The 27058-nt window shown below is 39.2% G+C and overlaps 1 protein-coding gene across 2 annotated transcripts in view; it reads right to left on the bottom strand.

Annotated features, from left to right (window-relative positions):
• Nucleotides 1–27058, bottom strand: part of TAFA2 (TAFA chemokine like family member 2) — a 199571-nt gene that overhangs the window by 51976 nt on the left and 120537 nt on the right. For both annotated transcript variants that reach the window (XR_012654633.1, XM_075059120.1), the window contains exon 2: nucleotides 4546–4652. Coding sequence is in view for 1 of the 2 variants with exons in the window: in XM_075059120.1 (XP_074915221.1) it covers nucleotides 4546–4652 (107 nt within the window). In the remaining variant the exon portion in view is untranslated. The remainder of the gene's footprint in view (nucleotides 1–4545; nucleotides 4653–27058) is intronic.

Below are 27058 nucleotides of genomic sequence, written 5' to 3'. Positions count from 1 at the left end.
TAGTGCAAATTCACAGACAAGTAGGAGGAGCAATTCTGTATCACAAGCAATAAAGAGTTTAGTTTAACTATTTGATAGGCATCAGATGAATAAGTTCAGCTTCTGAGAGAAATTTTTTAAATGAAAATAAATTATCATGCCTTTTCATCTAGTAAGACCAAAAATACTCAATTACTTTACTTATCTACCTAGAGTGTTTTCTGGTTCCATAATAAATTCCTTCTGGCAAGCAAGAATTCATGATCAGCCATATTTTTAAGAGCTTTTTATTTTGTCTGGGGACTTAAAATTTGATATAAAGTTTATTGTTTTGTATTTTGAGGAATTCAGAAGCACCCTTAATTTATTTAGATCACCTTACTGCATTACCAATGTAAAAAAACTTAGTAATCACAAAAAACTCAAAGAAATCCAAATTTTGAAAGAGTTTTTAGTTTTCGGGTAGAAACTGTGTCTCACGGTAGCCTGTTGTCTGAAAAGGAGTGCTTGTAAGGGGCTACCAGTATATTTCTTTCTATAAAGGACCAGTCCAACACTTGAAACCTTAAACATCGGCTGTGTGTGCTGGGTTTGTCTGCGATAGAGTTAGTTTTCTCCACAGTAGCTGGTATGGGGCTGTGTTGTGGATTTGTGCTGGAAACAGTGTCAATAACCCCGGGATGTTTCCGTCCCTGCTGAGCAGTGCTCACCCAGAGCCAAGGGCTGTTCTGCTTCTCCCCCCACCCCACCAGCGAGGAGCCTGGGGGGGGCACGAGGGGTTGGGGGGGGACACAGCCGGGACAGCCGACCCCGACTGACCCAAGGGAGATCCCAGCCCGTAGGATGTCCTGCTCAGCATATAGAGCTGGGGGAAGGAGAAGGAAGGGGGGACGTTGGGAGCGATGGCGTTTGTCTTCCCCAGTCCCCGTTGGGCATGATGGAGCCCTGCTGTCCTGGGGATGGCTGAACACCCGCCTGCCCGGGGGGAGGGGGGAACGGATTCCTTGGTTTGCTTTGCTTTCCTTATTAAACTGTCTTTATCTCAACCCAGGAGTTTTCTCACTTTTACCCTTCCGATTCTCTCCCCCATCCCACCAGGGGCTGAGTGAGCGAGCGGATGCGTGGGGCTGAGCTGCCGGCTGGGGTTAAACCACAACCCTGTGGTACAATGGCCACCAAACCAATTCACGTTCCCTATGACAAATAGCAAACTGGCAGTGATGCTGAACTGATGCCTGCCTGCCATATCTGTCAGTGAATACTGTATGTTTGCACAGGTTTATTTGTTTTCCAAGGGCTAGCAATGAGTAAGAGGATCAGGATCAATCTTATAATAAAATAGCCTTATGGATTTCTTTCAGCCACCCTCAAGGTATATCAGTTTTTAGACTCATAACCTTGACAACATCCTTTTGGAGATTGATATGCCACTCTCTACTTGTCTTCTCATACATAGCTATTGCAGTACAAATGGATCTGGTACTGCGGACTGATTCCCATGTTCATGTTCTCGGCTAAGGCACACATCACCATAGGATCAGGGTCCCCAGCAAAATTAAAAAGAAAAAAGCAGAGTTCCTGTTTCTTTTCAGAAGGCAGGATAATTGGAATATAAGTATGTGCACACCCAGGAACTATTCAGGAAAACTCATAATACTCTATGCAGTGAAAAAGTGAGCTTTGTGTTTTAAACACTTTGAGCACTTATCTATTTTAGCTCCTGGATGTTCTGTCCAGACTGATGAAACTTTAAGAATCAGCCAAGATAAAGGGAGCAGATGTCTCTTCAAACCAGTCTTCTCAAGAAAAAGGACAGACTTGGTGCCCACACACCTGAGACGGAAAAGCTGCAATCTGAAATCCCACTTTGTAACCCTGGTGGTTTCTAACTGGACCTCAGAGCCTGGCTCACCATGCCCTGCCTCAGCCTCTGGTTTTCTTGCTGCTGACTTGGGAATTCTCATTTGTGCCGTATCCCTGATATAAGCACAACAAGCCTAGAGATGGCCTGTCAGAGTCATCTGTTTATATCCCTGCTGAAGTCTGTCTGGAGAGCAGAATGCTCATTAAACAATTTTTCACACATTGATGATCTTTCCTGCTTTTTCTTTTTCTTTTCTTTTACAATAGCCTTCAGAAAAAGAGACGGGTTTAAGAGTTGGTACAACTGAAGCATAATATGACTAAGTCAATAGGAAAGTAAAGATTTTTTAAAATGTAGATTATCGATCTTTGAAATTGTAAGGGCTCCTTCAAAGTCATTAGGGTTTGTCGTGTCAATATATTAGTAAAGACTTCTATAAATGAAGATTAATGATGCTAGGGATAATTATTGCTGAAGAAACTCACATATTTCTCAGTATTTGGAAACTCCATGCAAAGGTGAACAGTGTCAGGTTTTCCTTGACTGCACCTTAGCACCATTTCTGCTATTAGAGTAGGGGGAAGATTTTCTCTGACACAACGGGAAGTTAATCTTCTAGTTTCTTTGGAAATCAATGGTAGCTGAGCTGCATAACTCTGATTTGTGCTTTTTAAAATAATCGCCCATATACAATGAGTGCAGCTGATTTGGAGATCTACTAAATCTACAGGCCAGAATCCTTCTGAATATTTTTTTCTTCCCAAAAGAATCTGAACATGAACAACAGTTGCTTTTCTAAATTAACCACTCAAATCATGCTTCTTCTTATTATTGTTCCCTGCAAGACTTAATATATTTTGCTAAAGGGGTGAAAAGTTACAACTTAAAGAACCAAAGCTTTTTGTTAACTTGCAGGAATGTAAAGAAGTCCCTACAGCTAATAACCCAATTTTGCAGGGGACTTGTGCATATATTTTTTTTTTTAATCTAAAAACATCAAGTTCAATATTTCTCAACTTATTTCTGCTCTACGGCTGGGGCTCAAATGCCAAGTACTGTCCACATAATTAATGGTATAGCTCTGCTGAGGTTTCCCTTGCATAAATATATCTGGAAAGCTAAAATTGGTGGAGGATCATTTAATTTTCAATTATGAAGCACTAATTCCCCAAATAGTCCTTAGGATTATAATTTTTTTCCATTAAATACTTGGTGACAGGTTTTACTCATCATTTTTTCAAAAACAGTAGCAAGCATACTTTGGCAAAGTTTGAACTGAATTGAAGCAAAACCAGCTTGACCAGCTTTTGTGGATGGAATCAACATGATCTGGAGATGGGCTTTTTGATTTTTAAAGAAAGATAACCAAAGACAAAAGAATTCCAAATCCGGGCTAGGATATCTTGGCTCTTTTTCACCAGATGACTAAACTGGTAAGCCACAGCACAAATCCATATTCCGGTTCGGAGGGGGAACAAAGGCTGAGCAAAGGGTGTCAACACGGCTCCCGTCTGGCAAAACACCCATCTTTGGTGGCCTGCAGGACCACATCAGAATCTGTTTTGTCTGCAGCCAAATTGCAACTCACAAAAGACTTTGCAGAAAGTGCCTCCACATCCTGAAGTCCTTCATCAGTGAGGTATTTTGAAAAAAGATATCTTCACACAGCAGAAAAATATCTAGCAGCTGGATATATAAAATACCTGCTCATAAAATCCTGTCATCAGAGGGAACATAATAAAATGTACATGAACACAGAGAGATGAACTGACAGGTGTTATGGGAATCCTCCCCCAGTATTTAACTCCTTAGGTCTTGGTAGTGTTCATGTCCCAGCCTTACTTTACCCAAGTTGTTAGTGTTTATTCTGATCTTGAATAAGTGGATAAACAGCCAACAGACACTACATGAAGATGAGAAGTGGACTTCAAAATTGTGTTATACTGCAGATCACATTTCAAGTTATATTAGCCTTTAAGAAGATATTAGTACATGAATCTGGAGAGCTTGTTCCTTGCATTAGGGGTTTACAGAAACACAGACACACACAAAAAAAGAGACCTTTTTACAAGCTTCAATAAACCGTCACAGCTTCTGCTGGTGTGTATACATTTTAAGGGCTGGAATGACCAAGAAGAAACAAATCTCACATTGTCACAAGCTACTGAAGTTCCTGGTCTGGTGTTAGGAATGAAGCATAGAAGACAGACAACACTGCAAAGCAACGGTCTTTTTTTGGTGATGAAACAATCATCACATTCAGCACACATTATCCATGAAGTTAGCCTTGACAGGTAACTGCACACAGTTAGGAGCACATATGTTACTAAAAATTGTTTCTAAGGTTCATTCAGGAATTCATTTGTAGCACACATATGTGCTATCTGATAGATCTATTTTTATGAGACAAGCACTATTCATTATTTGATTTTTTTACTTTACCATCTTTTCAACTGTACCATCATTACAAAATGACCTAAAATCAGAGAATGCTGAAAATGGGACTGAAATACTTAAATTCTCAAGAAATGAATAAAAGTCTATCCATTGAAAACTCTCCTCCTTTGGTACCGATTAGTGGACCAATACCAGGAGACACAAATACACATAAGGAAAAAAGGTTGCATAGACTGGACACTTCTGAATTTGTTGACAGAGGCCACAGGTACAACAGTATAATAGAACAGAACAGAATTTCTTACCTTTATGATGATTTGCCCCAGATGCTAATTTCCCCCACAGCGTTACAACAAATATTATTATTAGCAGTTTTCCTTTTGTTGCCTTCTGTAAGTATCTCTTATTCATCCTGAAAACAAAAATACACAGAAGTAAGTATTTACCTTGAGACTTCTTTAAAAAACAATTTCTGTCTTAATTTAAGGAGAATTCAACAAGTTTTTGTAAGTGTCTGGCTGACAACCCTTAGAATCTTAAATTCTGCTTAGCTCTAAATGACGTACATCATATAAAGCATCAGTATAACTTCCCTCACTGGTCTGCCAGCATTCCTCCACCCTGGTCAGTAACAGGAGAATTCAACACCTCCACTCATCACATTTCTCTCAAGGCACAAGCGGTGTTCAAAACCACAGCAAACTCCAAAGCTGGCAAGAAGGATGAATCCACGCAGCTACGGAGCAGGTTTTGAAGAACAGAGCAGTTCCACTAGTGTGTTTGGGGCCAGTCATGGTCAATGTGGCTGTCACTGACTGTGCAGTGTAGCTTTTGGCTTTTGGGATTGCAACTCTTTTTGGATTGTGCCCACGAGTCATATGGCAATAACAAATTTGAATAGACCTCCAGCACGTGTACCAACCCTCACATAGAGAAATCCTGTTAGGAAGATGTAAGTGGTTTGGAAACATGGACTCGAGCAGGGTGGATTCACTAGTCTCTCTCTTGTCTATCTTTGGGTAATGAAAAGATTTGATTTACTGCACCAAGGGAAATTGCACACAGCTACCCTCATCTTGCTCAGTGATGTTTTCACTGTGACAGCAAGCCACCATGGTGGTTCAAGCAGAAGGTAACACATGACTTATTTCTCAGTAACCTCCTCCAAAGACAAAATACCCCTCCACCTGCCAAAAAGATAAGTTTGGGAATGTAGGCTCTAGCACTTAAGGATTACAGTTGTGTAGAGAGTGGCAAGAGGTATAATAATGAAACCTTCTCTCACTTCTCATTCTCCGTAGAAGAGCCTTAGGGAGCTGGCTAGGAAACAGCTCTGCACATGGTCGTGTTTCTGCTGAGAGGTCAATAGGATGATGATGCCTATTTCAAATCGTTTAGACTAGAAAAGCTGCAAATTTGATCACTTGAACAAAATTATTGCTGTTTCGTAACGCCTGGAACTAGGGTGCCTTTATGAGCAGAAAAAACTGCATTGCTTCAGTATGGTTGCACATTTTTCTCCTATTATGTTCATAAGAAACCCAAAGGAATTTAAGAGCATCTCACACTCTCTGTTCACGTACAATGCTATCCTGGGCAACCAAAACACTGTGAAAGGCAGAATACAGAATTCTCTCTAATACAGAATTCACCAGTAGCCTGTTCAAAGTCCTAAATTTCTTTCCATTCCTCCAAAGCAATGCCTTTCCTCTGAGCAACCTGCTTTCTAACACCACCGCACGCTGATAAAGCAACCCCCCCACACACCCCACAACTCCACTCGTGATCTCCAGACTTGTAACGAGACCACTTCCCCCAAAACTGCCAATCCTGCTCTCCAGGAGATTGATGAGATCTTGTTAAGCAAGGGTTAAGTTTCCACACCAGGCTGTGTCTAACAAAACACTATGACTAAAACTAAGAACCTGCTGAGGAGTGTACCAAACCCTTTTAAACCTGAATTCAGAGCAAACAGGACTCGGTATCCTTTGACAGAAGTCACACATCTACAGTGTGTTTCCCAGAGGTTCAGATAGCACGTTTATGAGGGAAAAAGAGAGAGGAGTAAGCAAGTGCTATATCTAGGATGGTGGATGCACTCCTGAAAGCCTGACTGATTAATAATCACAGTGGAGGTCACAGCGTGCTCTGAACCACACCAAGCTCTGCCTTCTTGCACTGATTCCAATGCCTTTGGAGTGTAAACTGCATATTCATCATCAGCTCCAGGTCTATGAAGCACTCAAAGCTAAAGGGAAATACATTCTTTGTCACTGTAAATAAGAACAAAAAAATGAAACTGGAATGCACATTCAGCATACGCTCTTTCACAGCTATCTCTGTGAACAGAATATGAATTAACTCTTTCACTCCTGGATTCTCATACTGCACCTGTTACGATGCTGGTGCCAAGTCATCTCTCATTAAAATCAAATCTTTCTTCCTCACCTACCCAACGTTGCTCAAAACCCAGTGGGACTTGCACCATTAAGCAAAGTTGAATCTAATACAGTTCCTTCCTGTACTCTGCTGATGCCAGATTCACCCTCTGTGCTGCGAGGCTGGCAGCAAATGCACAGCAGAAAATGCAAATACGTAAGGAAAAACAGTAGCGGCAGGGGGAAAGAGAGAAAACCAACCTATCTGCCTGTGAACAGCAGCCCCTCAGGGTAGGTGGCAGAGGGAAGATACAAACCTCTGCCCACAGCCCAGCACACCAAGGAGGAGTAAGCCAGCATTGACTATAGAAGAGACCATTCTGCAAAGTAAAGGAAGGGTTTCAGCTTTGACACAGAAAATCTGGGCTCAATGCCATTGCCAGGTCTTCCAATTATGAGAAAAACAATACACCATTTCTGTACCACAAAGCCTATTACACTATTCTGCATTACTTATTTGTGGTATTCACCTTCAGAAGGACAAAAATCCTAACTTTGTCTTGTAGCAGTCCCATAATAGGCACAATTAACAGAAAAGTCAGTGCAAGTGGCAGTTCTAGCTTGGGACTAATAGTTCAGAGGCCATCGGCAGAAGTACAAAACAAAAAAAATCTCAGCAGTTAAAGCGTTCATGACATACAGCAGCTCAAAGAAGAAGAAGTTGGAAGATGATCTGAAGTTTCAAACTAATTATGCAGTATAACACTAGACCTGGGGTTGTGTGCATCGGCCACGCACAGCGGTCAGTCCAAGGACGGACGAGTGGCCGCATAAGCACAAACAAGGTACAAAGCACTCGGCTCCCAGCTGTCCTGCTACACACACAGAAGCCACACTGTAGCAATACAGCCCTAGAAATAAAAAATGATGGGTTTGTAGTCCAAGAAACCTGGGGGGTTGGGATGGCTGCATCTCATCAGCAAAGCAAGCAAACAGCTAGATAGCAAGGAGAGGCCACGTGATGCTGGTTATTTTTTGCAGATTTGCAAAACAGCCCATGATATAGCACTGAGAAGACACTGGAACTAGATAGCATTTGACCTCAGCTCTGAAACGTAACTATTAGCCTCCTGCAACCCTGATCCATGTCAAGTAAGTGCATCCAGGAAATAAAATTCAGTCCATTACCATACTGTTATTACACTAACATAACAGGCTGTGTTAAATAGAACAAATGAGCTCTGAAATGAGGTCTACTTTTACTACAGGTGATGCAGAGCTCCACAGACAAACTACCGCTATTAACCTGAATGGTTTTCTCTGTGAGACATTTTCCCCTTCCATTTACCTTCCTTTCTGCAGAACCTCTCCCTTGCTGTGATCCTTACAGTCTTCAATAATGCCACATAAACCAAAGGTGATCAAAACAGAGAATAGCCACGCTATAGGAGATGCCTAGATTTGAAAATCAATTTTACACAAAAATACAAACTTCACGTGTAACAAAAATTTCCTTCAGTTTCTAACCCCAACATATTGGAGATAAACCCAAGGAATCCTCAGCACTTTCACGCAAAAGAGGACACGAAAGGCTGCCGGGTTTGAGTTCATTTTTCAATGTGCTTAGAGGCAAGGAAAAAGAAAGCGAGCTCCTTTGGTGGTTCCAGGAACACATTCAAAATAAAACAAAAAGATGTCACCCACATAATACAAACACGCAGTAGCTGAGTGTGAGATGACTCTGCCGTGACCAGCTCTTCACTACCACCGTAGCACAATGAATAAATTCATAGGAATGGTTACTTTTGCTCCCTGAGATTCTTTTTCCCTGACATGTGCTCCATGAGACCGTCACCAGTCTGGTATTATGGACTCAAGAATAGATTGTTTTGGTGATTAGTGACAAAAATAGGTTAAAAGTTGCAGGATTTTTTTCCTCAGGGTGAAGTCACATCTGATGCTGCAGAGAAGCTTCACAAACCGCTGTGTCAGCAGAAATCCATCTCACTTGTCTCCACGGCTCATCAGCAGCAAATGGTGAATACACTACTAAGTTGCAGAGGCTCTCGGCACTGGTGTTCCACCTCCCTGGCAGCCCCCTCCCAAGAGCAGATGTGGCCCAGCTCCTCAGCTGCACCGAAACTGCCATGTGCAGGTGCGTATTTTCAATTTCACTGCAGTGATGTAGGATCCATAAGCTTTTGAGTTTCTGCTTTCTTCCTTCTTTGCTTCTGGGCTTGAGATCACTCACCTTTCCAGCAGTTCAGAAATAGAGGAAAATGACATCGGAATTACCTTACATTGTATGGCCAGTGCTGAATTGCCTTGCTTTCCTTTTTTAAGAGAAGTGTAACCTCGTGTAATCTTATTGTTGAGGAGAAAAAAATGTAAGGAAATAATAGCTTTCATTCTTCCTGTAAGAGCTTATACACAAATAAAATTCTCATCTGCTTCCTAGGAGTAACAGCATTTTTCTCTGTTGCTCCTTTTCGTTCTTTTTCTTATGAACATCAGCCTCTGTGAAGCTGTTCAAAATTCATTCGTTCCTGCTTTACATACGTAGAAACTTTCAGTGTCAGTAAGATCCATTTGTCTTCTGCAAACACATATACCCTGTGAATGCAAGTGTTCATGAAGAGAAGCGTAAACCTATTTCCCTACTGAATCCTGATGAAATGTTTAAGAGACAAAAACCTGATAGAAAATTGGCCCACATTCTCTTACTTTTCTTCTTATGACAAATATTTTATTTGCTACTTCAGAGAAACCCTAAATGAGTAGTAGAAATCACTTCTGACCCCAAGTCTGTTGTACAGAAATAATGCAGCCATTTAAATTATATTCCATACTGTGTTGAATCTTACATTATTTATTAGTTGTGTTAGTTTCTACATCTCATGCAATACAGGTATTTGCAGCTTTATTTAGCCTTTCCTGTGTAAGCTAATGCAGAATTAAAAATGCCCTTGTGGTGATAAGGTCACTTTGTAAAAGTAACACCGATGTGACCCCACTGTGTTTGCATATATATAAATTCCCTCTATGACATTCCCGTCATGTTTGCTCAGTGAACAAGTAATTTGCCACTCTCATTACTTCAGGTACAAGGTAGCTTGTGAAAATCAATCTTCTTTCTGCTTCATACATCACAGCCTGTAACAGACACAAAGCGCATTCGGATTCTGAAATGAAGCCGGGGGAAAACACAGACCTGTTCTCATAAGCTGCTTTCTTTGATCTAGGTGGGCAAGGAAAGAGAATAGTCATTTAGCCTAGCAAAGCACGCAGGTCTGACGGAGGAGTCGCATGGGAAATCTCTGTATGCAAAGCAAAAGGGGTGGGTTTTGTTGTTTTTTTGAAAAAAAGTTGTCGTTTACCAGTGTGGCTCTTTTCATAGCAGAATAAGCAACCCTAGAGAGCTTAGCCTCGCTTCTGAGAAATATTTTGAAATAGTTAAAGCATTGTTGGCAGATCAATACAGTAAGGCTGTCACTGCTACTTTCAGCTGAAGTGTACCGGTGGAAGCAGATTGAAGAATTTTAGGCTTAACGCCATAAGGAGGGCTTTTGAAAGGCTACTGTGCTAAGACTTAAGGCAGTGAGGCAAATGAATTCTTCTTCCCAAAAGTACTTAAGCATATGATTGACATGCATGCCCATACTTGTCTTTTATTTAAATCAGTGTGACTTAAGCACATACTTAAATTTGAGCACGTACTTCCCCAAACAGAGATGTATGTACACGAGTTCTTGAAAAACGATTAGCAAGTGAGCTTTTATAAGAAGAGACAGATTCAAGAAAAGAAAATGTCTCAAATACCTGAAAAATAAAAAGTTATGGAATATATGAAAATACGCAATAAACCAAAAAAACATTTTTCTTTACATACTGCAATTAGTTTCCCAGCAGCGGGAAACTAGAGACAGATGCACATACAGGTAATTACATTTGCCAACAGTATCTCACAGCACTTGGATGTGAAATTTACATATATATTATTGTTTCCAAAATCTGATAAGCATGGATGCTTAAATTGCCAGAGGTAGAAACTGCTTCAGCCACCTGGCTGCATGCCACCTCACAGCTAGAAACCCTGAGAGATGATGGGGAAAACTTTTTTCTTCCAAAAGACTATGTATGGTTGTGATACCGCCTTGAAAACTCCAGTGATACTGATGAATGGCCTTCCCTCTAAACTGCTGTCAGTGTTAGTCTCCCCTGCTTTCAGATTAACACCAGCTCTTTGTAGACACCATTGATTGTAATTTGCACCTTCACTAATTTTCAGATGCAACACCTAACTGAAAGCAATAAAGCAAGCAAAGAAAGGGTAAACAAGAAATGCACTGTCCTCCTAGCCAGCTTCAACTCAACCAATACAGATGTATTTAACTGTGTATATATTAAATTTCTTGGTCATTTCATCAGGACCAGCAAAGGAGTATTCACCTGATGAACATTGATGCTGACACATTACTAAATACAGAGAAAGAAAATGTCATGAAGTTTTGTGCGGTTAGATTCTATACTTCTATGTATTTATGAAAATATAAAACTAATAGTTACAATCCAGCATTAGACCTGCACAGGCCATTCATTGTTTTTTTAAGTGCTAACATAAAAGATTACAGAATATTTAAACATCCAGGATATTCTAATATCTTCAATCTGCCTAATGATGTCCTACACCCTTGTGAAATAAGCTCTCACAGTTAAGTGTTCAGTATTAGAAGGTACTTAGGCTCCAATTCACATCATTTTCTCTGATATTATTATGCCACTTTAAACTTTTTTCTCCCAGTTTCTGTGCTAAGGGAGCTTTAAGTTGTAGGGGGTAATATCTACTCACTTAATCATCACGGCAGTAGTATTTGCTTATATCCTACATGTGATCCTCTTGCAGATGGTTATTTAAATTTTCTTTATTCATATCTCACTAACCAATCAAAAGTTTAACTAAAAAAAAAGGATAACAGTTCAATGGGTTTTGAACAAAATGTCTCACTGAGACCTGAATCACTAGGTATACTCTGATTTTATAAAGGCCATTGCAGTGGCAGAGATAAGCCTCCAAATCTATCCAGGCAGAGAAAGCATCAAATATTTGCGGAGAATGGCAACTGAAGTGCCTATATTTAAAAGGAAGGACGAAAATGATCTGGGCAAGCGTAAGCCTATTAGTCTGACCTCTTCAGTTTGCAGGAGCTTAGAACAGGCTTTGAAGAAAAAGATAAATTAAAGACAGAGGAGTAAATAGAACATAGGATAAAATGTAGCAGTGTTACCAAGGGTAGATTGTGCCAGACTAACCTGACAGGTTTTTTGATAAGATAACTGATATTCCAGACAAAGAAATGAAGTAGATATAATTTGTCTGGATTTAGATAAAGCATTTTCTACAGTGTCACTCCGGAATTTACACATTAAGCCGAAGACTCTGTGGATCACTACAAGAATTGAAAGGTGGATCCAGGTGCGACAACAGCAAGTAGTACTGAAAGGGAGTATCAGGGATTACTAGCATTTCTGCTACAAGTTGGGAATTCATCATTTGAAACAACACGTGTAAAAAATAACTAGTTTATTTTAGTTGATCACCAAGAGCACATCAGTATCAATATGACATGAGACAGCTGTGAAAAGGGCAAATCCTATAAATTACTAAATTATATATTTCTAATAAAGATACAGAAGGGCAAGTATGAATTTTCTTAAACTATGATTCAGACTAATCTATACAATTCTGGCCAACAGTCTTCACGAAAGAAAAACTGAACCCACAAAACATACGGGGACAGTCTTCCATGATGGTCACAGGAATGAAGAATCAACCACAGGAGGAGTTTGAAAGAGCTTGGCTTGTGGAGCAAAGCAAAGGCTGAAGGGAAACAGAGAAATCAAGGAAAGGAAATAAACACAGTGAGGGCAAGAAACATATCCATAAGAAATGGATTAGATGATATCTTGCCAGCAGGCAGGATCAGGACACTCAGCTCAGTGATTTGGGAAGTCTCTTCGAGTCTTGTTTCTACACCAGTATCATGAATCCTTTTTTGTACATTAGTATAGGAAGTCAAGTGCTAGTTTTTTCACGAAGAAAACTATAAACAAGTTCTTTCCAAGTGCATTAGTGTAGTGGTTTTTTCCAAGTGACTTCACTCGCCTCAAAAAAACAGAAGTCACAGCATTTCTGTCTGTGATATCCTGTGAAAAAACTGTGAGGTTCCTCACTAATGACCTGTACCCACACTGGGTTCCATCCAAAAATTGGCCATGCTGATGAACTTCTGATTAAGATGAATAACCATCCTTATTTTTCAACATCTTCAAGGCATAATTGCCACCTCTGTGTCATAAAATTTAAGATGACCCAGTCACAGTACTGTATTGGTCAACCATCCAGCACTAAAATTGCTTTTTGATTAACTTCAGTGGATTAAAGTCATACTGTTGGGCATGGGTGACTATTCCATGATTAAGACTTCCTCATTCTCTTTTCTATCACTCCTGCTTTAAATTGAAAATCTTCCTATTGTCATCCTGTTTTTAACATGACATCATGAAAACATAAAACTGGCAAGCATCCCAATTGTCAAGATATGAAGGAGTCTTGTTTTCTGCAAGAGTCCAAATGTAGAAAAAAAAACCCCAAGCCTATGTACTTTCAAAAATTAATTAAGCATTAAGATAAAAACAGAAGAAACAATACCATTAGAAGTATTTTAAGAGTGTGAATACATTAATTTAAAAATTTCTGTTATTATTAAATCCATTTAAAGTGACTACTATCTTAAACATAATGTCTTTCAAGCAATACTGCAAAACTAATTCTGGGATTCCTACATGGGTGTAAGAACATGGATGAAGTGCTATGGTTATATTCACTGTCTTGCCAGACTTGAAATTTAGTATGTTCACAGGAACCATTCAGATTCTACTGCATGACTTCTCTACTGAAGGTTAAATTTTGTTTTTCCAAAGAATTCTTCTGGCAAATAACAGTGTGACAGACCTCCGCAGATGAACAAGGAAGCAAGACTCAGACCAAGTTCCCCCCTGCTATTTTCATGACAATTATACCTGTCAGTAAGCATAGTAGCACTTCTGACAAATAATAGGTAGCTCTGAGCCCAATCTATGTTTTATACCTGACTCCTACGCATTTTGGGCCACACTTGAAGGCAAGGGTTCAAGTGTAAATAAAAAATGACACGTTGCTCAAATCACAGAAAAATATGAGGCTTGCTTGTGCAATGACCAAAATAGCTCTAAGAGCTGACATAACACACTACGAAGACAGGAGAGTTGTCGCTTGGGAGTAAACCTAGTTGAAACAGAGTTGGAACACATTCCTCCACTCTTTTAATGTCAAGTCCTAACACATGCTCATTTGTCACAGCCACCATAGGCACCACTTCCAGGGAAAAAAAGAGTGAAACCAAAGTTAGACCAGGGTCTTCCAAAATATGGACCTGGTTCATAATGCAAATTTCTATTCCTGAGCTAGTGCATAGGAAAAGACTTCTTTCACTCTGAGAGATGCTAAAGAAAGGAAGCCAGGCTGGCACAACCAACCTTCAGCTACCAGCCGGGAAGTAGAACACAAAGTCCAGCAGCTAATTCAGATACAGAACATTGTACTAGGCAGAGGTATGCCCCCACAGGCACACAAGGAAAATCTGAATTTTTAACTTACTTGTAGAAAACTACAGCAGCTTTTCTGTCTATGCACAGGGTTTTATCAAATACTGGTGGGGTTTTGGCCCTGCCAGGCTATCTAATCTGTCACATAGACTATAATAACTAATGCTGTCTTGAGAATCATGCTATATGCCACACAATTTTGAAGTCTCCTCTTAGTCTCTATTTCCTCATCAGTGTCCTGAAACAGTAAGAAATTTTTAATAACCAGCCTATACTGAAAAAAAATTAAGAGTATTCCTGTGATGGCTTGCTAGGAATGGATTCAAGTCGGGCCAGGATTTGCTTAATGGCGGCTGAAGTATTTAAATGGTACCCAGGCTTCCTTGCAAAATCTGATCTATTTCCCAGCCCCTTTTCAAACACCCTCTTTCGAAGGGTACCGGCAGCTACATAAAAGCCATATTGACCATACAGTCCTGAGTTTCATCCAAGTGAGTGTACCTCGAGAAACAATGCCCTCGCTTTGGCATGTACTATGCCAGCCTTGCAACAGCATTTTCCTATGGCCAGGAGCTCATTAAACAGCCAGTCTTAACCTGGCTTCCTCCCAGTCTGTGCCCAGCTCCCTGCTGCATGCCACGTAGTTGGGATTTGCAGGTGGAGCACAACAGGAGGGTGAATGACAAAACAAACAAATAGTGTTCTGTTCCTCCAGTGCCCTGGATCAGAGACTCTTATGAGGTGCATTTATGTTAGCATTTCAGTTTGGAGCTGGACTTCACTTTTCAAAGAAACTTTCAAGTTGTCTCCATTTACACTGATCTGGATCACATCATGGAATGATTCTGGAGGACACGAAAGTAATCCCTTTTAGATGAAAATAAAGCAGAAGATGACCCTGAGAGTGCATCTACTGCACTCCAACGGTTTAGGGGTGTCCAGTTCAGGGGACAAGAGCTAGTCGAAAACAACCTCCTTCTCCACTAAATGAATATAATGTGGACATCACGCCCTCAGAAACAACATTTTGGGTGTACAAATCACTTCTGCAGGGATAAACTATTTGCTAATATAGATGCAGCCCTGTAATCTCATGAGGAAGGAGATACTTATCATCATTATTTTATACTTGGATAAGATGCCCTTTTGGTTGCGATTAATCTGAAAAGCATTTTCAGATCCTCAGCAAATCTCAACGGCACGTTGAAAGGGACCTGTCACTCAGGAGGCCCTGAAACAAGTTCTGATCTGCATTGTAGGGCCATTATTCCTACCGTGACACCACAGCAAAGGGAAGGACAGCTTGTGTGCCAAAACCAGGGGACAGCTACCTGCGGTACATCCCCCTAATTTAGAGCATGGAGTACAGAATAAATTACTTCAAATTACTCAGTGAATTGTTCCTTTTTGTGAAACAGCAAACCCCTTGTCTTTCAATGCAGAAAATTAAAGACAAGAGCTTTGCCATCTTTTTTCACACTGAGTACTACCTAATCTCCAAGCAACTCTACTATCGAAGGAAAGTACAATCCATTGTAAAGCTGCCAAACTGGATGCTTTACTGGCTCCATACCTGCCATTCTCAGTCACTGGATTATTGACAGTTTTTCCCCAAGTCTGGTAGCCAAGCTACCAATAACCACACTTTCAAGATGCATCGGTTGACCCTTTTAGATGAACAACAGAAAACGACGGGCCAAAAAGGGAAAGCCTAAGAAATTACTGCCTGGCAGTGGGACGGGCCCTGCCCACCCCTCTGCGTCCCCCGGCCCCGAGGGAAGGCACTGGCTTTGGGTGGTTCTGGCAGGCAGAACCTGAGTTAAGGACCGAGCCCAAGCACATTTCAGTTGACTTTATCCAAAAAAATAAAGGTCATATTCATAATTAGATTAAAATTCTTTTATTCCAGCCTAGCAATGCAAAGTGTCCTTAAATTAGAAGTTTATTAGAGTAAATTAAATCTGACTCAAGAGGTTTTTTGTTCCTTAATACAGATTTGGCTGCGAAAATCCTCAGATGTTACCATATTTACAACAGGATTAACTGTTTCTAACAAACGTTGCATTTGCATTCTTATGCATGCTCAGTGGAACAAAACAAATTATTTACTTTCATTTCTATTTCATTATTAAAGAAGGTTATGTCATTATACTTTCATAACAACTGCATTAACAGCACCAGTATTAGACATAAGGATGTTCAGGATTCCATGCATCTTTTTTCAAAAGAAGGAGTTACAGCGTTACAGTGTTTGTAGTATTTATGATTAAAGAGAGATCTTTTTTTTCTTTTCATTCCTCATTTTATAATAATTAATTGCAACTGTCTAGGAACTAAGCCAAATAATGCCTATTCTGCTGTCAATAACAACCTAAATTTAGTAACATACAAGAGCACTACAGTCCACTACAATTCTTTTAGTGCTGTCTTAGAAAGGCTTTCCATGCGTCTCCTATACTAAGACAGCATTATTCTCTAAATGACCAAGACTTGAAAAGGGTCTTTAGATAAGAATCAGCTAGTGCAACATAGGAAGAGCCATAAACGACAGACAGCAGAACACTACCCAAACTTCTAAAGATAAATGGGTGAGATAGAGAGGCTTAGAATGTTGTTTCTGTGAAATCATGATTTAATTTTAATAAGAGAGCATTATAATTTACTAGGGCACAAGTATAATACTGTACATACATTACTTACTAAGAAAAAGCCTGATATCATAATATTTCCATACCATTTCAGTCACAATTATAGATATTGCACTGCCATCATCATCAAAGGAAATGATTATGTGTTTGCCAGACTTGCAGGAAACTATATGTATGATACTGAGATCAGCAGTTCATTATATGTTCTTTTAATTTTGGAAAATCACTGCAGCTTTCATAACTTGAAGAGAAATAAAGTGCAGTCTAAGCTGATGTGTATTTCCTTCTGCATCAGTTAATTCTAGTTCATTTTAACAGCTATCTGCCTTGCATTTGCCATGCCAGTGAAAGGTGAAAACTCTTCTTATGGCACTGATACAAGGAAGGATGTTTGCTGTTTTTACATTCCTCCTTGCATAATTTGCAGTCGTGGTTGCTGACGATGGGCCTCCATTTCAGTCCCCTATTGCACAGTGAAGCAAGCACAGGTCCCCCAGTGTTCTCGAGTCCTTTGATATTTGGTGTTTCTCTGAAAGCTCCCAGAGTCCAATAATTAGATAAGAATGGCAATTTTAATTATACTTTGTAGTTGCAGAGAAAATGTGATTTCTAAAGGCAACAAAATAAAAGGATCCATTTTCATGTATTGAAGTCCTGAGAACTTGAGAAAGATGAACCTAAATTTCTGGACAATCACATTTGGCAAGTATTGCCAAATTTTTGGTTTGGAAATAATCAGTGGAGGTTACGTATTTATTTTATGCTTTTTTTTTCTGAATTATCTACAGATGCTGTATGGAAATTTATTCTGAATAGCTACATTAACTATGATAAATTCACTTACATCATTGTTGTTCATGTCTAATTAATATAAATGCCCAACTGGGAATATAAAGAATTTACATAAAACAAGTCACAAATTCTGGAAAGGGGAATTTTCCCCTCATTTCCCTATGCGAGCTTTGAAATTTCACAGAGAAAAATGAAATCGAAATTTCAAGGTCAAGATGGGTTAGCCCACAAGTGAATTAAAAAAATGCTGCCTAAACGATGAAAATCACTTACCAGAGAAACACGTATCTTTAACAAAAAGCCATTAGGATAAATGGAAATAAAAGGGTCTTAAATAAGACTACTTCTTTTGTTTTCTTCTGTTTTTTAATAGGTAATAGTTGGTGCCCCTACCTGCTTTGCTGGTATCACAGCAATGCATATTTTGTTTTCACTGTCAAACCCAAATGCTGCTAAGACCCAGTCTCCTGTGAACAGCAGGAATGAGGATGAATTCTCACGCAAATATTTACAGAGAAAAGAAGAGCCATGGATTTGTAAAGTTCTTGTCTTTGTGTATTTTCAGTGGTAGCTGGGTTGCTATTGTATATCCAGTCTAATATGTTGTATTTGATGGTGGCAATTCAAGCTTCTTCAGTAGAATAAGGAGGACCAAAACCTAGTTGAAAGAAAATAAGTGTCTAAAGGACACTTCTTCGCACACTAAATGAGACCAGTATCATTTTCCAATCCTGTGTTTTCACTGTACTTCACCTAAGATAAAGTAGAGCTGATGAACCTAAATTGCATCCCATGACCTGAAAGTTTAGCAGTCATCTCAAACTATTCATCATCTCATTAACTGCAAGATAGGCAAAGCATTTACATGAACAAACAATGGAATGTAGTGGGAAAGCAACTCACCCAAAATATATTGCTACCATAAATATAAACCACTATATATTTGCAGTGTACTGTCAGCCAGATTAAGCTCATCAAATATCAATTCTTTGTTCAGCTATAATGAAAATCTTTTACGTGAGGCAAAAGATAAATGGGACATTTCTCATGATTGCTGTAATTCAGAAATACTCATCTACAGGCAGTATGAGAAGGAGACTCCACACCAAAAAAGTTCTTCTCTGAGCCTCAGTATAACTTTTTTTTTTTTCTCGTTTGGCCTGTTCTTCTAAATATGGCCTTTGCCAAATACGATTTTAAAATGAAAATGCTATGTTTTATTATTGTTGTCTTCTAGCTTGAGTGATACCAATAAGTATATATGCATTAATGATCTGAAAAGTAGGGGATAAAAATAAAGATGAGCCACATTAAAACTTAAGATCAGAAAATCACAGTGCTGTAGCAAAGTTCAAATCCAGAAGAGAATTCTAGTTCAAACTAACTTAAAAAACACCCTAACTCTTCTTTTCAGCTTGTGAAATGCATTAAAAGAGGGATGCAATTTATTTCTTTATAGCAGGAGGAAAGTTCTATAGCTTGCTTGCTGAGAAAATAGTTTCATTGATTAAAAATTATGCACAAATTTGCACTGAAGTCACATAGACAACTGTGAGAAGGAAAAAAAATAGATCAAACTAAATACACAAGATGAAGGACACAGCAACAGAACTTTTAATTTAATAATACTGCATAAGTCATTCATCCAGAATATGGAAAATCCACGTTTGGGTCCTTGAAAGTAGTTGAAGGAATATGAACCTTCATCTTCCAGAAAAATATCCCGATGAGTATGCAGCAGTGTATGGTACTCTCGGATTCTTTAGCTAACGCTGTCCCTAGAAACCTTTATTATTCATTGCAACATCAAAAATGTTTATTTCACCTCCTAGGTGAATGTGCCACCCACCAGACTGCAGTCACTCTTTCTCTGAATAATTATGTTTGATACAAAACAGAAAAAGCATCAAGGGATAATCTTTGGAGCAAGCCATTCCCACCTTCACTGCATGATCAAATTTCTCAAGGGAAAAAAGAGAGATCTAAACACAGGTGACCTATATCTTAAAGGAATTTTGTACAGAAGCAGCTGTTTCTTCTCATTTTTGAGCACTAGGACTAGGCCTTTGTTCTGCTACTTTATACTGTCTGTAAAAGAAATAAGATGTTTTCTTTTGGTCAAATATTTTGTTCAATGCAAAGACAAAATGCATCCAAGCCCCCCAAAAGTATTTCAGCAACAGCAAAACAGAAAACCACTTCCATTTAGGTTTTATCAAATAAAAAACTGATGAATATTAAATGATACCTTGAGACCTTGAGCTTCCACAGAACCTCACCTTTTCTGCCCTTTCCCCTGTACGTATCTACACCGACACCGCCCTGGCGGTGTGGTGGTCACTGCCTCCACCAGAACATGATCCTTTGGACTCTGGCAATTGGAGACAGACTGTTCCCACAAGGCGTAATGATTGTTCAGTCCCATGGAAAGAGTGTAATGCAGACAGGGAGAAAAAGTGCAAATCAGGAGGTAGAATGGAAGCACAGGGAACAGTCTCAATGGGGCAACATAACTGTTGAGGCAAGTAGATAGACTGCCAACAGCCTGAAACAGTTTCAGTATTTCCACATTTTATTTTAACCCGATTGCATCTAAATCCTTGATTCTGAAAGTTATCTAAATACAAAACATTAAGCTCTTATAACCCCAAAAGTGGTATTTTTCAATGCAGGTGAAATCAATTTTTAAGGCCATTTATGAAAACCACGTTATTTGACATCTAGACAAAGTGATAAAAAAATATTGTCATAGAAGCTGTGCATTAGTTTCACTTAGCTTGGAGTCATTCGCGAATGTCCTGACATACTGCAGAATATGGTTTCTACATATTGGAAGAGGTGAGTTTTAGAAATAAAACACAGTTTTACTTCATGTTCAGCTTTTGGTCACAATCTGTTCTTGAATTATAGCAGTTTTGTAAGTTCTCTGGTTGAAGGTGGTCCAATTTGAGGAGATTATTAAATATTCATCAGGACAGAAAAGACCTGTATTCCACTGAAAGCTGAATGACCCGAGTGAGGCAGCCATCACGCTAAAACTCAGTCCCTGATTCGAAGACTATTTACTATCTCTGTAGTGTACAAGCGCCATGAGGACATACCGCAAGAGACTCACCTCAGGTGGCCTTCTGCTCTGGTGGTTACAACACTGACCTCAGGCGAAAGACTCGGTTCAACTCTGCCTTGTGCAAGACAGAAGTGAAAACTATACGGTGCAGTCATTTAAGACAACGACATAAGCATGCAAATGTGAAGTCAAATCCCTTCAAGTAGAAGAGGAAAGTGGTCCTGCATTACTGGAGAAGAACCTTGGTCCATATACTGCAACCAGGGAGCTTCACGATGAACGTCTTGCACAATTCTTTAACTGTCCTACTTTTACCCATCCCGCTTCCTTTTCTCAGCACTTCTGGGGACCAATACAGATAACCACAGCTACAGGCATTGTATCTGAGCATGTGTGAAGGAAGAAGGTGGGACAAGCCCATGCCATGAAAGCACTACATAGTGCTGAAAGAAGCCACTGCAACCTCTCAGAACGAGACCCGAAGACTAAGTTCCAGCTGGTAATTTTTGACCAATCTATCCCAAACAGTGGATGATACAATATACATGTTAATCTAGTCCCTGTAAAATCCCATATGCAGTTTCCCCTGTTTTTTTGCAGAGTTCTAGAGTACCTATAGAATTATGCATTAGTTGGCTACAGCTAAAGCAAATTTTGGAGATACAATTTAAAAGTCAGTGCACAGCACACTTCAAGCACTAAGAAAAGGTGTTACAGCTACATAGTAAAAAAAAAAAAAAGTGTGAAAAATATCCCTTAACTACATATTCAGTAATGCATGCCAAGAAATCAAAGTATCAGAATGATTAGAAATTATTCAAATTGACATTCCCAGAAGTACTATTTTTCTATCAATAGAAGAAGAATCAGTAGAGAGCAACTGCCTACCTCATAGTTCATCAGAAAAAGAATCACCTAGCTACATTTCATCAAAAAAAGACACCACACCAAAATGCCATTACAATCCAAGAATCAAGGAAATAATTCATCTCTCTATTTATGAGCCTATGATGTAGCTGGTTTGCTGTGCAATGCTGATTTAAAATCTACTTAATGTCTCTTCAAACTCTGATTCTTGAAAAATATTCAGTGTGATTACAAGAAGTATTTAAGTTCATAATGGCCATTATATTAAAAAAGTGAGAGAAACCATATTTCTTACCTCTCTAGTATTTTTTCCAGTAGCATGAGAGGAAAGAGCTATGGTTTTTTGATTTTATTTTTTTTTTAAATAAAGGCTTTCCAGAAGCAATCAAAGTAAGGTGAGCCAAGTGTTTAGACTTACTAAAAAGAAATCTGAGCCATGCTTATCTACCTACGCTCTTAAATGTACCCACTACTTCAGCACAATGCAGAATGCCTCCGAATTTATGAACATCATAACCAGGAATGAGTAGAACATTGATCTTGCTTCCACCATAATAACTACCAAGGTGTACAGGGCATGGAGCAAATGAGACTTTTCTTCATGGACTTAAAAGAGTCCTCGTTAAACAGATATTCTGCCCCTATCAGTTGACATCTTTTAATGTAAACCTCTGATGACCATGCCATGCAGAATTCTGGTATCTCTCATGTTCAAGTTTTAACTGCATACTCATGTCTGGCAGGCAAAATTTAATTTTCAGACAAAATACTGGATTTTCACAATTTGACAAAGAGAACATTCAATTCTATGATCATTTATTTCTCCAGAATAGCACATAAACACTGTCAATATGCTTTAAATAAATCTGAAATTTCCAACTTTTCTGCAAATAACTTGACTTGATTTTACTCTTACATTTTGCTCTGTACATCTATTAAGCAAGAAGAGGGTATTTATGACAAATGTTTGAATGTGCCATAATGGTTGATGCGTATGTTTATCATTTCTCTGAAAGTCCATCTAGATATTTTGTAGACAGTAGTTTGGAGGAAAGTAGTCTGGGTTTAGGAAATGGAATCACTGCTTTTGATTGTGCCATTGAGTGTCAGAGTAGTATTAACGTAAGTTGAAAACATACTCAGTGACTACAAGCCTGTCACCTTTTAATGAAAATTGCAGAAATTTTCAACACTTCATGAGATGAGAGAAAAATTACTGTCCAGAAGGCTGCATAGAACCTACACGGCAGACACACACTGAAGGTTCAAAATAAGCACCCAGACATTACTTGCATGTTTATTCCCCTGAAAACAGCTCTTTCATTAAAGATTATTAAAGATCTAGTTGAGCTTCATGGCTGTGACCTCCTATGCACAGTACATCAAACAACACAGAAGCAGTTAACTTTTAAAATATCTAAATTTTCAGTGTGTCTCCACTAAAGTAGGCTGATGCCGTGTTTGTAAATATGCAATTAGATGTATTTATAAGAGATTTGCCTCAGCTAAACTGAAGAGCTAACCAGAGAGTAATCCCCAAAACACTGAAGACATCATCTCGAAGTAAAGAAATGAGATCTGTTGCTGATTGTGGGCAACAAAATCATTTCTGAATCCAATGACAAAGTGCAGATAATCTCTGAAATACAAGAGATATTATCAGAGGACTTTTTCAGTTCAGTAGCTTGCACACTTGTCTATGATGTGCAACAACTTTTTGACTGCAAAGATTGCCACTCTCCCAGCCAAGTCAAGGTCAGGGATTTGATCTCAGCATCACATCAGAATTTGTTAAGTCAGAGGAATGGCAGGCCCCTATAGCTGCAGGCACAGCTGGCACTCCAGAGACTGCAGAAGCATCTTTAGAGGGATGAACATCTAGAAGAAAAGCTGAGAGTTTAACAGGTTCCTCCACCTCTTTCCCCAAGGGACAGAAGACTATGAGTGTCACACCACCAAAAAGGATCGTTAGCTCAGAATTGGCAAGAACACCTTCAGCCGAACTGGTTCAGAACACTTAAGGACATGTCACCATGTTGAGCTATGTACCTTTGTCCTTTTAATCATAGCAATTAAACATTATCCAGGAAAGAAAAGTTTGGAAAGGCCATTTGGGAATGGTCTGCAAGCACAGTGCTGGAAAGGTAGCTGCAGCCTCAGCCACTCCCTACTCTGCTCTTCGTAGACAGCCAACAGTTTTAGCCACATAAGCTGGGATTCAGCTGTTCTAGCTAAAACATTTTAAAGATTAAGTATCTAAATGTCTACATTTCTCTTATAGTTGATGGAGGGGCAAAGACAGATTCAGGAGCTGATTCACAGCAGCTTAACAGAGGTATCCAAGGGCTGCTGAATCATCTCTGCAACTGCAAGTTTCCCTCCATTCATTACAAAAGGAGTTAGAGAAACTAGTGTAGACAGACAGAGCTGCCTTCTAGAAGTCTAAAGCTAGATGAGCTGAAGCCCACTCATGGAGTCCTTTACTTACCCAGCAAGAGCATATTAAAGAGCTGTGATCTCCTCCTTTCACACGGTTATGACAACTACCTCCTCCTGGCAGGAGCAGCAGCAATGAACCGCACACCTCACCTGTGCCAGCTACAGAGACGCATTTGGTGGAGAGCGTCATGTTCACTGTATTCTTCTTCTGCCATACACAGAGTTCTCCACTGAAATTATTCTTGATGGAATACCTCAAGGCACTGACTCTGGAAACTGAACACCCCACTGAGATTTAGAGGCGAGTCTATTCCTCAGCGCCATTTTCCAGAATATCTGAAATCCTGACATATCCTGAAAAGGTATTCTATGTTTGCTAGCATTCTTTTATTACTGTTAGGAGCAGAAATGACATTTCACTCAGTGAAAGCTCTGCTTTCATTATTCCAAGAGCTGGAGCACTAAGTCTACTGTGTCTCTGTGCAGACCTCAACCTGTGTAAGATCAGAGAACTGCTGAAATTTCTGCAGTTTTTGCTGTCCTCTTCAGAGCCAGAAAAACACAGTCTAAATAAAAGAGCACATAATATACAGACTTACATATTTTACAGCTTTTTAAAGACTTGAAATAAGAAATTTGCTTTTCTAATCAGAATTTATCTCCTGTTGCTTTAAAATTCCTCACTAAAAATCTATTCCAATGAGGGTGTTTTACAAGTATCAGGAGTTTTGTTTTTACTTGGTAACCAGATGGCAGCTCTTTGTCTGAGGTTCTGGTGTTATTTAGCTGGATTTTAGTTTTTGTTCTTAATAGGTATGGCAAACATTTTATCCTGCTACTACTATATTTTAGCATATTTAATTGCCAAGTTCACAAGAAACCGACCCACTGCTTTTCCCAAGCAGATGGTGGAAGTTGTTTTTAAAACTGTAGTGAGACTTCTTTTCCAAAATGCTTGCATAGCTTTATGAAGTCTAATCGCTGTTCAGCATACACATAGAAGATCAGCTCATGAGCACGTACACAGTTAGGGGCCAAATAATGCAAAGGGTTGAGCACTCTAGACTAGAATTCTGCATCGGGACAACTTTTTGTATCCAAAACGCAGCACATGTTCCAGTATCTGCCAAACTGGGACCACACCTTCAGCTCCTGGGCGACACAAGGTCTTAATAAACACTGGTGCCCATTTTGGACTTTTTACTATTTACCCTTTTGTTATACATATCTTCTCTTCTTAGTTTTAAATATGGGTAATTTACAGCAATACAGAAAGGTATATAATAAAAACTTATTTTTAAATTAATTCTACTTTAACTGCCAAGCTAAATCTATGCAAAACGAAGAGTGACCTAAAAGAAAGGTGTAGAAAATAAAGAATTTACATAAGCTCATTTTTTTGTAGCTTGGCAAACAAGACATATGAAAAAGAACAGCAGGTGACATAGATCAGAAATGTAGGTCCAAATATCTCCCAGCACTCTCCGAAGCTCAAATCTGGATCTGAACCCAAACACCATGCCTTGCCAATCATTAATAACCGTAAAGTAATATTTTAGAATAACTTGTGTGCAAATAAAAAAAAAACATAAGTAAAAAAGCAGTAGAACCACCTCTTGCCAACCCGCAGGGAGCAGAGGAATACAGCTAGGGACGCGCGTTGGAGCAGCCCGTCTACCCTGACCCGACCCCGGAGCTCATCCCCCACCGACGTGAGCTCCTGCCAGCCCCCGCGGCACGGGCAGCCCTCGGCCACAGCAGCAGCTACAGCCCACGAGGTGTGTTCTACTGGAAAAGAACCGCTAGACGCAAAGTGCCCTGGCACCAGCCTCCCAAACCTCCCCATACCTCCAAGGACCTGGCCCATGTATTTTCTAAGAGAAAGTATGAAATACAATTGTTTCACATAAATACAGTCTTATTCACACAGAAGTCTTATATAAATGTCCACTGGTTATTAACAAATCACTCTTATTTTCAGTGAGTTTGTAATATTTTTGAGACTGTCAATCCACGGCTTTTGAACCACACTCAAGCACAGTACTAACTCTAACAGCTGATGCCCAAAGAAATAAAGAGCTGTAACAAATAGCATCCAAGTAACATGCAACCTTACCAACAACTGAACCATCAAATTAACAGGTCAGTGATATTAATTGGGATCTTTGAATATTGCAAAATGTTATTCGTTTGTACAGTGGAAGTGTGATTCCTTACATAGTTACACAAAGACTAGGAGAGAATAAATATAATGGATTAATGAATAATATGGCAGAATGAATAGTATGCATTATGCTATGGGAAGATAATAATGTGCCATTAAATAGATCGGCTATTATGCTTCCTAAATTTCAATAATGTAGTTAAGAAAGAGCAAAGAGTGCAAAAAGAAGGAGTGAAAGAAATGTAATATTGTTATTTAAAATGTGTGCCTAAGGACCTTGTGTGTATACTCCTTCACAATTTAATCTGATTAACAAAAAGTAATAATTTTCTGCTCGGTGCTACTTGTGAAAAAAACAAGTTTTTGTCTTATATAAGATTTTGTAGAAAATGCTTTTCAGCCTAAGATAGCTAACAAGTTAGTTATTAGACAGCCTGCATAATTTTATGACACAAAGTAGAGCTTATCACACATTTCACATCTAGACTGCATTGTAAAAAAATTTTATCCAGTCATTGCTGGTTTTGACTGACTGGAACTAAACATGGTGGGAATAAAATGCACATTCTTTTCCAAATGCAAGAAGAAAGGACGTTCTCATTAAAATGATTTGCTGATATGACTTAAAACAATTTATTTAATCTTCACCTTTTTTATGTAAATATCCTTCAACTGACAATTTAAAAAGTATAATTTAAAATAGATTTTGTAAAGTATAATGAGATGCTCTGTCAGATGGGAAGACAAATTAAAAGTGCAATTCACACTGTTATAGCAGCATTGCCACCACGGAGCTACGAATCTTTTGCACAATGCTCA

Source organism: Buteo buteo, chromosome 28, assembly GCF_964188355.1.
Source record: "Buteo buteo chromosome 28, bButBut1.hap1.1, whole genome shotgun sequence".
NCBI lineage: Eukaryota > Metazoa > Chordata > Aves > Accipitriformes > Accipitridae > Buteo > Buteo buteo.
The sequence above is the reverse complement of the archived record's forward strand: the minus strand, read 5'-3'. Positions and strand labels throughout refer to the sequence as shown.